This window comes from Phocoena sinus, chromosome 6 (genome assembly GCF_008692025.1).
Source record: "Phocoena sinus isolate mPhoSin1 chromosome 6, mPhoSin1.pri, whole genome shotgun sequence".
NCBI lineage: Eukaryota > Metazoa > Chordata > Mammalia > Artiodactyla > Phocoenidae > Phocoena > Phocoena sinus.
In genome coordinates, this window is record NC_045768.1 from 51799514 (window position 1) to 51816615 (window position 17102).

The following is a 17102-nucleotide window of genomic DNA, read 5'->3' on the forward strand; positions in this document are numbered from 1 at the left end:
TGGTTTAAGTTCCAGGGCCATTTCTTTATGCAGTGACTCTCAGACTAGTGTGGACACATTTATGGAAAGGGTAGGCACCTGACCACAGCCTCTCCCAGCCTTTCCCATCAGACTGTTCCTCCTAGCTCTGAGCAGCTTCCAGCAAGACGCAACCTCAGGCTGTATCAAAAGGGGGTGTATTGACCCATAATCTCCTGGCCCAGGAAGAAGTCCAAAATAATAAGCACGATTTTGACTTAAAATTGTGGTAGGCATTGAGCTGGTATTGTACTAGTCATAATACAGAGAATCACTGATGGATATATAGGTTTTTATTTAAACTACATATACATTAAATATGTATTTTAAATATATAATTATATAATATAAATATATACATAGATATGTATATTTAGCAAGCTAGTCGTATAAAACTCAGAACATAATTTCTCCTAGAGGTAATGTTCCAAGCAGTGGTTAAGTTTCCAGCTAGCACACTATAGAATTGTTTCTGGAAAAACTGTCCTGTTCAACTGGAAACTTGACATAAGATTACCATTTCTCTCTTCTTCTCCTTGCTGTAGTTTCAGAGACAGAAATTACTTCAGTGCACATCAAAAACAGTCTCATAAACACTTCCTCTTTCTGGAATGTGTTGTGTGCCATGATAGGGTGGTGCCTCAGTGGCCCTAGGGGCCCAGTCTAGGTCTGCCTTCCCAGTTGAGAGAAAGGGAGTCTTGTGACACCGCAGCTAAAGAATTAAGCTCCCTGGCTTTGTCAGCAGCAAGAAGGGAGCCCCTTGACTTGGGGTCAAGAAGGGGGCACCCTTCCCACCTCCTGCCACCATGGTAACCATCCGGGTGTCAGGAGTGTTTTTCAGATCAGAGCCTGCTTGGGCAACCACCAGCACAGATAGAGTGTTAGAAAGTCCATTGTTAATGAGCTTTTCTTCCAGGCTTTTCCCCTTTTCCACAGTGTACAAGCAGTCACCAGTTTCCACATTGACATTTCCCCTATCTTCTCTGCAGGTGAAAAGCATGGCCCAGTATGTACACAACATGGACAAACGGGACAATTTTCGGAGGACTCGTTTTTCCGACCGTTTCAAAGATGACATAACTACTATTGTTAATGTGGTCACCTCGGAGATTGCAGCCCTTTTAGTAAAACCTCAGAGGGTAACTGTGTCATTTTTACTTTCTGAAATTTTTTACCTTGGGCATATGTTATTTTCACAATCAAAGAAAAATAAGCATCGTCTTAAAACAGTAATTAAAATGGAACTAACACACTGCATAACAACTAAAAGCAGTATGTTATACTGGACAGGAGCCTGGGGTGGGGCTGGGGACTGCTAGCAAGAAATTACAATATGGAATTGCAATAGTTTAAATTATTGTATCAATGTAGCTACGAGAGATAATATTCTTATTCTTAGGAAATATACCCTGAAGTATTATGAGGTAAATGGGCATGATATTTGCAACCTACTCTCAAATGGTTCAGAAAAAAAATTGTATATGCAGAGAGAATGATAAAGCAAATGTAGCAAAATGTCAAGTATTGATGCGTCTAGTTAAAGGAGTCCTTCTTACTATTCTTGCACCTTTTCCTTAAGTTTGAAATTATTTCAAAGTAGAAAATAAAAAAAATATGGAAAATGAAATAAAACAAAATTCTAAAATTTGAAGCAGAATTTAAAATTCTAGGGGCTTCCCTGGTGGCGCAGTAGTTGAGAGTCCGCCTGCCGATGCAGGGGATGCTGGTTCGTGCCCCGGTCCGGGAGGATCCCACATGCCGCGGAGCGGCTGGGCCCGTGAGCCATGGCCGCTGAGCCTGCGCGTCCGGAGCCTGTGCTCCGCAGCGGGAGAGGCCACAACAGTGAGAGGCCTGCGTACTGCAAAAACAATATCCTTAAGTAAAAACGGGTTTTTTTTATCCTGATTAGATTTTCTGCAACAGTCCTTACAAATTGAGTCTATCTCATTGAAGATAGTGAATACATTTCAAGTTACTTTTGCCAAAACAATAGTTACCAGAATTAAATAAATTATAGTAGAGGAATATAAAGAAATATAAGAAACATGAGAAACCAGAATGTGGGAAAATGTTCATAGTATAATGTTGAATGAATAAATTCAGGACCCTGTTGTAGATAGAGAATGAGCTCAATTATATACAAATAAATATGCACGTAGGAAAAAAAGCCTAGAAGGAAATGTATCTAAATATTTACAGTAGATAAGGAATTACTTCATTCAACACTCATGGCATCAATTAAGTTCTAAATTATATTTGCTATAGTTTTGCAGGGTTGCCTGCTTTGCTCAGTATCTTCCAGAGGGACACTGGCTAAAAACATAGGACCTGCCTGTCCCAACTTTCCCATCAGAGACCTGGGAGTTTATGACCAGGGTTTACCACCAAATGATGTGGGTGTTTGTATGTTTGTTTTTAAGGAAATTGAACAGGCGGAAAAGATCAACATCAGCCTGGCTTTCTTCTTGTATGACCTCCTCTCACTCATGGATCGTGGCTTTGTGTTTAACCTCATCAAACATTATTGCAACCAGGTGAGTGTTCCCTCAGACCCAGCCCTGTTGTTCTGGTTCCTTTCCATCTGATGTGATGCTCATTGCTGTGGCACGCTCTTTTGTTCATTGCCAAGTTAGGCAACTTGACTCTTGTACATTCTGGGTTTTGTGGTATATTCTTCAAGTCATTTGTTTTGTGCCATGGACGTCTGTAGACACACTGGTTTGTGTGAATTCCTAAAGCATTTACCAACCCAGCACAGAAGAGCCAACAAGTTAATCTACGGGAATTGAAATTTGTTAGTGATATGAGCTGCTTTCTTCAATTTAACAGAAATTACATGACTGTAGCATTCAGTCTTTGACCAGGTATAGAACTGAAAATATGAGGTCTCTTTTCTCCTATCAGGGTAATTAATTAAATTATAGTTGTGAAATTCTGACATTAAAGGACCCTGGTAAAATCAAAGAGACTGAATTTGACCTGGCATGAAGCAAATACTGTCCTCTGGTGTATCTGTAGGGGATTGGTTCCAAGACCCCTCCCCAGCTCCCCCAAGGATACCAAAATTCATGGATGCTCAAGTCCCTTCTATAAAATAGCATAGTATTTGCAAATAATTTACACACATCCTCCCACATACTTTAACTCATCTCTGGATAACTTATAATATCAAGTATAATGTAAATTCTATAAACTAGTTGCCAGTACACATTCAAGGTTTGCTTTTGGGAATTTTCTGGATTTTTTTTTTCTGAATAGTTTTCAATTCTCAGTTGGTTGTACGCATGGATACAGAAACTGTGGATACAGAGGGCCGACCGTATTTTATAAGCCAGGAGCATCTTATCAGTGCCCCAGATTTTTCAAATGGAATTCTTCTTTTGTCCTCTATCCTCCTCAAACTGTCCCAACAATAGAAATGTAAGTAGCAGTTATTATTGCTGCTGCTCCTTTCCTTCCATATTCCTACTTTAGGACCACCACCACTATCCTTGCCACTAACATCACTACCCGCCACCACTGTCTTCACTGCCACCAGTATCACCACCCACCACCTCCACCATCACCATCACTGTCACCACCCCTGGTTTCTTCCAACCCTGGACAAAGCACTGTGTTAAGCACTTTATAGAAATTGTATCATTTGATCCTTGCAAGGTGTCATTGTCAACATTTTGCAGATTATAAGGCTGAAATTTAGAGGAGTTATGTAACTTCTCCAGGGAAGAAAGAGCCATGGCTACCTAACTCGAGGTACAGTAGGTTAATTACTGTGTACCTTAGATAAGTCATTAAATTTCTTATCTAGGAAATTAGTGACCTTAGATAAGTCATTACATTTCTATGGGTCTCATTTCCTCATCTGTAAAATAAAAGGATCTCCTCTCCGCAGTAAAAAGACCATGACTATTCTAAAGAGACTCCTAATACGGAAGATGACTTATAAAAAGCGGATCCTAAGGAAACATCAGAAGTCCCAGAGCACCAACATCTTGTGCAGCCTGACGTCCTGACCCTGCATTGATCTTCTGTCCCTATCCCACCAGATTGGAGTGGTGGAGGAATGTGCCATTTCTCTTTGCAATCTCCCTCAGGTGTTTAGGATGGCAGGTCACTGGATGAATTGCAAATATAAATTAATATGTTTTTCAAAACTTGAAGTTGAATATATGGAAAGGAGATACTGGAACACCACTATAAGCCCAGGGTTAGCCTCTGTTAAAGAAAAAATTTATGCATGACACGTGGTAATCTGTAAGGCAGACTTTATTCAGGACCATCGTGAGAGGTGTAGGGACCACTGCACCACAGTTTTTCAGTAGGGGAGAGAGATTGTGTTCAACTCTGAATACAACAGGAAAAATGCCAATTTATAGCCAAGGAACAGGGTAGGAATTGTCAGTGGATGAAAAATTACTAAGAGGAAACATCAGGGGTAAAGGAAGAATTCTGGCCAAATTAACCTAACAGGATTTTGCTGAAGGCAGGCCAGGTGATCATATACCACCTGGGGGATGGTGAGGGATGAGGAATTTGGTCAGATCTCAAGAGTGATCAGATATCAAGGGTGAGGGATTCTGGCTAAACTGACTTAGCAAGATCCTTGTGAAAACTGGGCCACCGAGGCTACTGCTTTGGGTCCTGACCTTTGCAAAGGATGTTTTGGGAACTGCACTTTACTCTTTCCTAAACATTGCTAAAATTATTTTTGAAATTTCTGTCTTCATGGAAGTTTCAAGGGACCTATGAAAGATGGCCACAATGTGGTCTTCTTTCAAATGCAAATATCTTGTGCTTTCATAGAAAATATAAACAGACCAATCACAAGCACTGAAATTGAAACTGTGATTAGAAATCTTCCAACAAACAAAAGCCCAGGACCAGATGGCTTCACAGGCAAATTCTATCAAACATTTAGAGAAGAGCTAACACCTATCCTTCTCAAACTCTTCCAAAATATAGCAGAGGGAGGAACACTCCCAAACTCATTCTACGAGGCCACCATCACCCTGATACGGAAACCAGACAGAGATGTCACAAAAAAAGAAAACTGCAGACCAATATAACCGATGAACATAGATGCAAAAATCCTCAACAAAATTCTAGCAAACAGAATCCAGCAGCACATTAGAAGGATCATACACCATGATCAAGTGGAGTTTATCCCAGGAATGCAAGGATTCTTCAATATACGCAGATCAATCAATGTGATACACCATATTAACGAACTGAAGACTAAAAACCATATGATCATCTCAATAGATGCAGAAAAAGCTTTCGACAAAATTCAACACCCATTTATGATAAAAACCCTCCAGAAAGTAAGAATAGAGAGAACTTACCTCAACATAATAAAGGCCATATATGACAAGGCCATATATGACAAACCCACAGCCAACATCATTGTCAATGGTGAAAAACTGAAACCATTTCCACTAAGATCAGGAATAAGACAAGGTTTCCCACTCTCACCACTATTATTCAACATAGTTTTGGAAGTTTTAGCCACAGCAATCAGAGAATAAAAAGAAATAAAAGGAATCCAAATTGGAAAAGAAGACGTAAAACTGTCACTGTTTGCAGATGACATGATACTATACATAGAGAATCCTAAAGATGCTACCAGAAAACTACTAGAGCTAATCAATGAATTTGGTAAAGTAGCAGGATAGAAAATTAATGCACAGAAGTCTCTTGCATTCCTATACACTAATGATGAAAAATCTGAAAGTGAAATTAAGGAAACACTCCCATTTACCATAGCAACAAAATGAATAACACACCTAGGAATAAACCTACCTAAGGAGACAAAAGGCCTGTATGCAGAAAACTGTAAGACACTGATGAAAGAAATTATAGATGTTACAAACAGATGGAGAGATATACCATGTTCTTGGATTGGAAGAATCAACACTGTGAAAATGACTATACTGCCCAAAGCAATCTACAGATTCTGTGCAATCCCTCTCAAACTACCAATGTCATTTTTCACAGAACTAGAACAAAAAATTTCACAATTTGTATGGAAACACAAAAGACCCCGAATAGCCAAAGCAATCTTGAGAAAGAAAAACGTAGCTGTGGGAATCAGGCTCTCTGACTTCAGATTCTACTACAAAGCTACAATAATCAAGACAGTATGGTACTGGCACAAAAACAGAAAGATAGATCAATGGATAGAAGTAAGATAGAAAGCCCAGAGAGAAACCCATGCACATATGATCACGTTATCTTTGATAAAGGAGGCAAGAATATACAATGGAGAAAAGACAGCCTCTTCAATAAGTGGTGCTGGAAACACTGGACAGCTACATGTAAAAGAATAAAATTAGAGCACTCTCTAACACCATACACAAAAATAAACTCAAAATGGATTAAAGACCTAAGTGTAAGGCCAGACACTATAAAACTCTTAGAGGAAAGCATAGACAGAACACTCTATGACATATATCACAGCAAGATCCTTTTTGACCCACCTCCTAGAGAAATGGAAATAAAAACAAAAATAAACAAATGGGACCTAATGAAAGTTAAAAGCTTTTGCACAGCAAAAGAAACCATAAACAAGACGAAAAGACAACCCTCAGATGGGAGAAAATATTTGCAAACGAAGCAACTGACAAAGGATTAATCTCCAAAATATACAAGCAGCTTATACAGCTCAATATCAAAAAAACAAACAACCCAATCCAGAAATCGTCAGAAGACCTAAATAGACGTTTCTCCAAAGAAGATATATAGATTGCCAACAAACACATGAAAGAATGCTCAACATCACTAGTCATTAAAGAAATGCAAATCAAAACTACAATGAGGTATCATGTCACACCACTCAGAATGGCCATCATCAAAAAATCTACAAACAATAAATGCTGGAGAGGGTGTGGAGAAAAGGGAACCCTCTTGCACTGTTGGTGGGAATGTAAATTGATACAGCCACTATGGAGAACAGTATGGAGGTTCCTCAAAAAACTAAAAATAGAACTACCATATGACCCAGCAATCCCACTGCTGGCAATATATCCTGAGAAAACCATAATTCAAAAAGAGTCATGTACCAGAATGTTCATTGCAGCTGTATAGCCAGGACAATAGCCAGGACATGGAAGCAACCTAAGTGCCCATCGACAGATGAATGGATAAAGAAGATGTGGCACATATATACAATGGAATATTGCTCAGCCATAAAAAGAAACGAAATTGAGTTATTTGTAGTGAGGTGGATGGACCTAGAAACTGTCATACAGAGTGAAGTCAGAAAGAGAAAAACAAATACCGTATGCTAACACATATATATGGAATCTAAAAAAAAAAAAAGGTCATGAAAAACCTAGGGGAAGGATGGGAATAAAGATGCAGACCTACTAGAGAATGGACTTGAGGACACGGGGAAGGGGAAGGGGAAGCTGGGACAAAGTGAGCGAGTGGCATGGACATATATCCACTACCAAATAGAAAACAGATAGCTAGTGGGAAGCAGCCACATAGCATAGGGAGATCAGCTTGGCGCTTTGTGTCCACCTAGAGGGGTGGGATAGGGAGGGTGGGAGGGAGATACAAGAGGGAGGAAATATGGGGATGTATGTATATGTATAGCTGATTCACTGTTAAACAGCAGAAACTAACACACCATTGTAAAGCAATTATACTCCAATAAAGATGTTAAAAAAAAGAATAATTTAAATAAAAGATCTAAAACAGGCTTATTCAAATGTAAAAGAAAAAAAAAATCTTGTGCTTTCAAATTCTATTAGCTGGCTTGACCCAACAACTTTGTGAGTGGCCATTAAGTGATGGGCATAAGACCGAGTTGTAATCAGTTCAATTTGCTGGTGTTCCCATTGGTCCAAAACCAGCCAGTAATGCACATTGACAAGAGTACGGGTTCTGGTAAATGTTCTTACACAGAAGTCATATATTCTGTTTTTTTCTATAATACATAATGGTATTCATTTGTTTCCACTAACTGTCTAACTACAGATTCTATAGGCAAAATGCCATATCACAATGGGTTTTCCTAAAATGACTGAAAATATGTGCTCATTTAAATTGTATAGTTTATAAAACTGCTCTTAAAGTGCATGAAGGGGAAGCATGGCCATGTGTAAGGATGAGATGCTTGGTTTCCTGTGCTGCAGCAGCAGAGTATTTATAATGATATATTGAGAGGTAGAAGGTCCATCAAGACCCTCCTTTCCTTACTTTGCCTTAAGAGAAGCTGTCTCTGAGTCACAGCCAATAGAGTCTCGGTCCTTCAATTGTCAACCTGACTGAGGGAAGCAAGAGATCTCTTCCAGACTGTCACCTTTGCCAGCTTTTCATTGCTTATTTCAGGGTTGGTTTGTTTAAGGGAAGATTTTTCTTGGAAACTCTTCCAGCTTTCTCTTTCTTTCTCCTCCACTTCCTCCTCTCCCACTCTGGGGCAAACTCCTTGGCTGTTATGCAGGGACTACATACTTAGATTCTAAGTAATTTGATGCCTTCATCTAGGGAACTGGTTTGAGAACTTCCCAGGGGGACCTTTAATTAGAAACCACAAAAGAACACTTGTGGCGTTGAAGTCATCCAGTCCTATTCCATTAGTTTTGTGTGGCCCCATGTAGGGTCAACTCCTTTCATTTAGTTTCTCAGACACAGTGGGATTTTTGTGAAATTATATCGTGTTACACTGAAGACATACCTCCAGATTATTTTTAACACAGGCTTGCCATGGTCTTAGAGATTTGACAGGGGTGGGAGTTGCAGTAAGCATCCTCATTTCAGACAGCTGTTAGACTAGAATCACTAAAGGGAACAGTAATGGATGAAAATTTACTGGGCCTCCCGGTAATGCAGACCTTGCCATCTGTTGCCCTGTCCCATTCGTTTTTATTCGATTGATTGCCTTAATCTGGGGAGAAAGGATATTTTTGTGTCTGTCAACCTCAACTCCATTCACCTTAAACACCTCTTTTCTCTTCTCATTTTTCTTCCCAGCTGTCAGCCAAGCTCAACAACCTTCCAATGCTCATTTCCATGCGGCTAGAGTTCCTGAGAATTCTCTGCAGCCACGAACATTACCTCAATCTGAACCTCTTCTTTATGAATACTGATACTGCTCCAGCGTCTCCCTGTCCCTCCGTATCTTCCCAGGTAATCGGCTAACCGGAAAAATTGTTTAAGCTATTTCATTGAAATAGCTTAGTTTAGTCATTTATTCCTGCAGAGATTGGTCTTCTTAATTAGAAGAAAAATTGAGCTATTCAAGCCAGATCAATTGATCCAGATACACACAAGTATGCCCATAGTTGTGCCTTCTAACTAATCATTTACAAGCTACGTGATTGCTTTCTTCCTAGGTCCAAGGATCCCTGCTGAGGTCAAGTAGAGCAAAAGGAATCCATATGCACTACGAAAAATGTGTAATTCATAGAAAAGTCACAGATCTTCCTTTTGTCTGAAAGTCATCTTTCCACTCTAGCTTGACAGTCTCCTTTGCTCACTTCCCTTTTCCTAAACCTCAACACCATAAAATTTAAGAAATGACAGCTTCCTTTATATTGATTCCCAAATGATCTAGTAGTGGTTTTTAACATGGATATTATATCTTTGAACGATCCTAGAACTTTCTGCTGATTCTGCTTTAGAATGGAATTCGGCACGAGATGATTCCTCCTTGAATCATATTCCAGATAATTTAGCTCTTGAAACACTAAAAAGATCTCATTGTAAACTAATCAAATGTTCCGTTTTATAGAGAGCGTATTTCCAACAAGTCTTCTTCTTCATCAGCCCAGAAGAGTAACAGTTATATTAAAATTTAGAGATGAGGCTTTGACTGACATGGCCAATCTTTTTTTGTAGAACAATATTTTGCAGGTTGAGTTTGGTGGGCCCCAGATTCTACAGGATGTTAAGAGGTATTATGCAAATACAGAATTCCAAAGACAAATCCATTTTGAAAACGCTGTGTTAACAGGTTTCTTTGCAGTAGGACATCCAAGTGTCTCTAACTTGTTCATATAAATTATAAATGCCTGTGGGGTAGGAGAGGAAATGGGAGGCTGTGTATGATAAGCAGTGATTCCCAATATGACTGGACTCTGGAAATCTTTTTTTTTCCTCCATGGATGATTCGGGGGACTAGTGTCCTCTAGAAAGACTTTAAAGAAATGCTGTTTAATAGTCACATTCCATTTATAGGGAACAAATCAGTAGCTCAGAGCAGCAGACAAGATTTCTTCTTCTTAGGTTTTCTTTCTGATGCATATTCCTTGAATACTAGCCCAAAGGAGAAGGCTTGTCTTAATAATTTTTTAAAACTCTTAGCTATTCATGCCAAATGACATGATCCAGATGTGCACTGCATGACCATCTTCCTGTGAACTGGGAAAGAGCTCACTGACAAGCAGCTGTTCCAGACGTGCCAGCTCTGCCCTGGGTCCTCTCCCACATTCCCCTTCTGACTGCCCCAGCCTCACCAGACTGGAAAGGCTTTCCAGAGACATTTTGGATTCTCCTAGTGACATATAAAGTATGCCCCCAAGATAAGAACACAGGAATTGCCCAGGACTGGTCAATCTGACACTTCCCTGCCTGACGCTGCTTCTGGTTTCCAGGCCAGCAAAATTCAGAGAATGTATGTAAGCCATCTTCAGAAGTGTAACAGGAGCCTTAAATAAAGGGGGCAGTTTGTTACAGAGGAATCACCTGCTCACAACCATAGCAGTGGATAGAGTCCCCATTTCCCTGTCCAGATGTGATCCTAGGATTTCAATCCTCTTTGCTGGGAACGCAGAGTGAACACTCTAAGTCTCAGTTTCTTCATCTGTCACATGGGGACACAAGTGGTACCTGCTTCACTGCATCGTGCCTACAGAGCCTGGCCATAGCATGTGCTCAATAAACACTAGCCATCATGATTTTAATTCCAGTTCTTGTCACTCATAGAACTGCTCCTTGCATTTCTGTAGAACTCCAGCTCCTGCTCCAGTTTCCAGGACCAGAAGATTGCCAGCATGTTTGATCTGACACCAGAGTACCGCCAGCAGCACTTCCTCGCTGGGCTTCTCTTTACCGAGTTGGCCGCTGCCCTGGATGCAGAAGGGGAAGGGTATGTTTCAGACATTTATAATGGAACACAAAGAAAAAAAAAAGCTGCTCCTTATTGAAGTTTGCAGTTCAGCCTCTCTTGCTACGCGAAAATCTCCGCCATTCACCAGTTCCAAAGAGTAGAAGCAGACACGTTTAGAGAAAATGCTGCTATAGGAATGTGGAAAGGCATGGGGTAGGGAGAGAAACCATAAAATAGCTCTTTTCAACCTCCTATTCTTTGAGAGGAAGTTTCCAATTCTACCAGGTTTCCCAGGGATGCTGATTCGTAAGCTCCTTAGAAGCAGGAGCACTGTTTTTAGTGCATGCCTTGGGTGATGTGTGCACACAGAGGCAGCAGCCAGGTGCCGTTTGCATCAGTGCTAACAAAGGAAGTGGCCACTGATGAGAAGGTAGTTGCCCCGTGTCCAGATTAGGTTTCTTGCAAAAAGACCTTCCCAGTCTAAGAGAGATGCCACAGGTCCAGGGCTTACACGTTCTTTCACTGCTTATAAACCTGATCGCCTATAGGCACGTGGCAAAATCTGGACTTGAAGTCAATGAACTGACACTTCTGTTCTTTCCTTCTTTTCCTCTGCTCCATAAGCCCAAAGGATCAGACCTGACTGGACAGAAGCAGACAATGCCTTCCACAATACTACACGTTCCATTCAGCAATTACTGAATGCCTACCATGGGGCAGACATAGTTGAGTGTTGGAATATATCAGAGATATTTCAATGCACAAAACAGACAAAATCCCTTGCCCCCAGAGAGCTCACCATTCAGGGGGTCAAATCCAAGAAGGCTTAGGATTGGAAAATAATTTAGGTTCAGCCCTTTTGGTGTTCACATGAGGCCCACAGAACTGAAGGAACTTGCCAAAAGTTACATAGCACAGCCAAGTCTAGAGCCATGGTCTTGAGAGTCCCTCCTCAGGGCCCACCCTCCTATACCACATCATCTCCCTGCCTGGGAACCTACTCCTACAATGCCTACGTTCTTCCTTCCTCTGCTAATAGAGGACACTGGAATAGAGTACGCTGACTAATGGCAGCATGGCTGTATGTTATAGATTCTTGTCTGATTGGAAACTCTCAAGTTCTCTCGAAGTGCTTATAATTTTGTGGCAAAAACAGGACATCCTTGTATGAAACAATTGCAGGAGCACAAGATTGTGTAACTTCAATAACAAATGTGTCCTAAGCGCTTTGCCCATACTGATATTGCCTAAGTGAATGTAGGTCTCTGTCGCCCAGCAGGTCATTGTGGGGAGTCTGATGTTCTTAGCTCTGAATTCTGCCTCCTTCCAGAAATTCAGGTGTCAAGTGTATCCTTAGAGAGCTTCATTTTCCAAGGTTTCAATTTCATCGTCTTCTCTCAACCCTAACTAAACTCCTCTCAGTTTTCTCAATAGAACTTTTTACTCTGTAGCTAATATAAATTTCCACAGCAACACAAAGTGCCCTGACAAATATGCTGAAAGGCGCTGAGAAGGAGGCTTATGCACAGAGAAAACTGCCTTCATACACACACACACACACACACACACACACACACACACACACACGCACATGCTTTGTCTTAATTGTCCTTTAATAGCATGGATTTACGTGATTTCTAAAAGTGCTCTTTAGTATTTACATAAACGGTACTTTCTATTTTCCATTTCTCTTCTAGTGAAATGTCTAAGGAAAAAGCCTTTACATCTGTTTTGATTCCTCCTAAAATTGTTGCTGTTATTTTAAATACTAGCAGCAGAGTAGAGTATGTTCAGAAGCCATGATGTGATTATGTTCAGTCAGGTAGGTACATTCTTCACACGTGTACACACACACAAATACACACAAGGTACCTTTTCTACGCCCCCAGAGGAAACTAATTAAGAGTGCCACTCCTTTGGCAACACAGTAATCCCTGATCGCGGTGTTGTCAGTTACTCTCCTGGAGAGTCATTAAAAATACCATCACGGACTTTACCATGTGGGTGAAAATCTCAGAAACATCTTATCCTTTGACAATATTTCCTTTTGATCAGTACTTCCTTTTGCTGCCAATGTAATTAGTAGACTCACCAACACCTGCCCATATGAGGCGCAAGGCCAGTGGGACACATCTCAGTACCTGAACTCCTGAAAAGGAGCCACAGGTCTAGTTTCTAAAGGATCTCTCTGGAACCCCCCTTACCTGGTGGCATCCACAAACATCCACATATCATTAAATCCGTAGTGGTTTTCAAGAATGTGGAAATTATCTAGCATCTTTGTGTTATGCTACCAAATGTTTAAAGAATTAATTCCAATCCTTCACACACTCTTCCAAAAAATTAGAAGAGGAGAGAACACGTCCCAGCTCATCCTATAAAACCAGCATTACCCTGATGGCAAAAGCAGACAAAGACATCAGGAGAGAACTGCAGACAGATATGAATATTGATATAAATATCCTCAAAAAATACTGGCAGACTGTACCCAACAACATACAAAAAGGATTGTACACCATGGCTAGGTAGGATTTATCCCAGGAATGCAAGATTGGTTTAGCATCTGAAAATCAATTGATGCAATACATTATATGAGGAGAATAAAGGATAAAACCCACTCAGTCATCTCAATAGGTGAATAAATACTGAGTGAAGTAAGTCAGACAGAGAAAGAGAAATATCGTATGATATCGCTTATATGCAAAATCTAAAAAGAAATGATACAAATGAACTTATTTACAAAACAGAAACAGACTCCCTGACTTAGAGAACCAACTTGTGGTTACTAGGGGGGAAGGGTGGGGGGAAGGGATAGCTGGGGAGTTTGGGATTGACATGTACACACTGCTATATTTAAAATGTATAACCAACAAGGACCTACTATAGAGCACAGGGAACTCTGCTCAATATTATATAATAACCTAAATGGGAAGAGAATTTGAAAAAGAATAGATACATGTGTAAGTATAACTGAATCACTTTGCTGTACACCTGAAACTATCACAACATTGTTAATCAACTATACTCCAATATAAAATTAAAAGTTTATAAAAAAGGATTTGACAAAATCCATTAACTCTTCCTGAAAAAAGACACTTCACACACCCTTTAGAAATATATGAGAATTTCCCCAACCTGATAAAGGCATCTGTGAAAAACCCACAGCAAACATCATACTTATTGATGAAAAACTGAATACTTCCCTTCTAAGGTCAGGAGCAAGACAAGAATGTCCACTCTTCTTCTATTCAACATTGTACTGGAAGTTCTACTCAGAGAAGTTAGACAAAAAAATGAAATAAAAGGCATCCATATCAGAAAGGAAGAAGTAAAGCTATCTCTATTCACAGATGACATGATTTGTTTATAGAAAATCCTAAAGAACCCACTAAAAGAACTATTACAGGTAATAGGCGACTCACGGACTTAGAGAATGAACTTATGGTTACTTGGGGGGAAGGGTGGGAGGGAGGGATAGACTGGGAGTTTGGGATTGACATGTACATACTGCTATATTTAAAATAACCAACAAGAACCTACTGTTAAAAAAAAAAAAGAGTAGTAAGTGAGTTCAGCAGGGTTGCAGGGTATAAGATCAATATACAAAAACTAACTGCATTTCTCTACTCCTGAAATGAACAGTATGAAATTAAAAGAAAAATTGCACTTAAAGTAGCATCAAAAGAGTAAAATTCTTAGGAATAAATTTAACAAAAGAAGTGCAAGACTTGTACACTGAAAACTACAAAACATTAGAAAGAAATAGATCTAAATAAATTGAGAGGCATGACGTATTCATGGATCAGAAAATTTAATATTGTTAAGATGGCAATACTCCCTAAATTGATCTACAGATTCAGTGCAATTCCTCTCAACATTCCAGCTGGCCCTTACAGAAATTGACAGGCTGATACTAAAATTCATGTGGAAATTCGAGGGACTCCAATATAGCCAAAACAATCTTGCAAAAGAAGAACAAAATTGGAGGACTCACACGTCCCAATTTCAAAACTTACTACAAAGCAAAAGTAGTCAAGACTGTGGTTCTGACATAAAGATAGACCTATGTAAATTAATGAAATTGAATTGAGTCTATAAATGAATCCTTACATTTATAGTCAACTGACTTTTCAACAAGAGTGCGAAAAAAATCAATGGCGAAAAAATTGTGTTTTCAACAAATGGTGCTGGGAAAACTGGATATCCATATCCAAAAGAATGAAGTTGGACCCCTATCTCACACCATATACAAAAGTTAACTCAAAATGGATGAAAGACCTAATTATAAGTGTTAAAACTATAAAACTCTTAGATGAAATCTTAAGGGTAATCTTCATGAAATTTAATTAGGCAGTAGTTTCTTAGATCTGACATAAAAAATACACCCAGCAAAAAAGTTAGACTTCATTAAAATGGAAACTTCTATGCTTTATAGGACATTAAGAAAGTGAAAAGACACCAAATAGAATGGGAGAAAATATTTGCAAATCATAGATCTAATAAGGGATTTGTATCTAAAATATATTTTTAAAATCTTACAACTCAATAATAAAAGAACAAATAACTCAGTTTTTTAAAGGGCAAAGGATCAGAATAGACATTTCTCCAACGAAGCTGTGACCAATAAGTATGTGAAAAGGTTTTCAACGTAATTAGCCATCAGGGAAATGTATATCAAAACTAGTTAAATACCCCTTCTGTCTTAGTTCCTTTTGGCTGCTATAACAAAAATATTATAGAATATTTTTAGAATAGGTGGCTTATAAACCACAGAAATTTATTTCTCACAGTTCTGGAGGCTGGGAAGTTCAAGATCAAGGAGCTGGCAGATACAGTGTCTTGTGAGGACCCACGCCCTAGTTCACAGATGGCCATCTTCTTGCTGTGTCACCCCCATGGCAGAAGGGGGCAAGGAAGCTCTCTGGGGTCTCTTTTTTAAAGGCACTAATCTCATTCATGAGGGCTCTGCTGTCATGACCTAAAGCCCTCCCAAAGGCCCCACCTCCAAACACCATCACATTAGGGCTTAGGTTTCAACATATGAATTTGGGAGGCAGGTCACAAACATTCAGTTCCTAGCACCTTCATACCCACTAGGATGGCTGTAATACAAAAGATAGATAATAACAAGTGTTGGCAAAGAGAAAATAGAACCTTCCTATACTGCTAGTGGGAATGTAAAGTGATGTAGCCACTGTTGAGAACAGTTTGGTGGTTCCTCTAAAGGTTAAATATAGAGTTACCAGATGATCCAGTAATTCCACCCTCAGGTAGATACCCAAGAGAAATAAAAAACCTATAACCACACAAAAACTTATACACAAATATTCATAGCAGCATTCATAATTCATAATAGCCCCAAAATAGAAACAACCCAAATGTCCATCAATTGATGAATGCATAAATAAAATGTGATCTGACTATGCGATGGAATATTATTCAACAATAAAAAGGAATGAAGTACTGATCCTACAACATGGTGAGCTTTAAAGATCATGCTAACAGCAGAGCCAGGACTAGAACACAGGCAGTTTGTCTCTGGATTCTGTATGCCTCTACCCTGCTTTGCTTGGTTTTCACGTCGTCACCCCATTGTTTAGGAGCATTCTGGTCAACCTCGCTTCACTCTAACCTTTGGCTTTTTGTGTGGTGCCAATAGGATCAGCAAAGTGCAAAGGAAAGCTGTCAGTGCCATCCACAGCCTGCTCAGTTCTCACGACCTGGACCCGCGTTGTGTCAAACCAGAGGTGAAGGTCAAAGTTGCTGCCCTCTACCTGCCTTTGGTTGGTATCATTTTGGATGCTTTGCCTCAGCTCTGTGACTTTACAGGTAACAATGCCTTCTGTTTCCTTCTTTAGATTGTTGAGAGCTCTTGCCAAATGCCCCACTAAAATGAGGTTTCTGTTACTAGCTCCAGTGTTGACATGCTTGTGTGAGCAATTCCCAACACCGGTGCTCTCCAGACTTTTTTAACATAGGCCCCAATAAGTGTATTTTTTTTTTAAGGCACATAGACCTGTATATGTTTTTC

General features: G+C 39.7%; 1 protein-coding gene across 4 annotated transcripts in view; it reads left to right on the forward strand.

Moving 5' to 3' along the window:
* The window catches only part of DOCK8 (dedicator of cytokinesis 8), a 227101-nt gene that overhangs the window by 163998 nt on the left and 46001 nt on the right, over positions 1 to 17102 (forward strand). For all 4 annotated transcript variants that reach the window (XM_032636094.1, XM_032636092.1, XM_032636096.1 and 1 more), the window contains 5 exons: positions 1008 to 1157; positions 2439 to 2552; positions 8995 to 9150; positions 10971 to 11110; positions 16731 to 16900. In XM_032636094.1, the coding sequence (XP_032491985.1) occupies positions 1008 to 1157; positions 2439 to 2552; positions 8995 to 9150; positions 10971 to 11110; positions 16731 to 16900 (730 nt within the window). The remainder of the gene's footprint in view (positions 1 to 1007; positions 1158 to 2438; positions 2553 to 8994; positions 9151 to 10970; positions 11111 to 16730; positions 16901 to 17102) is intronic.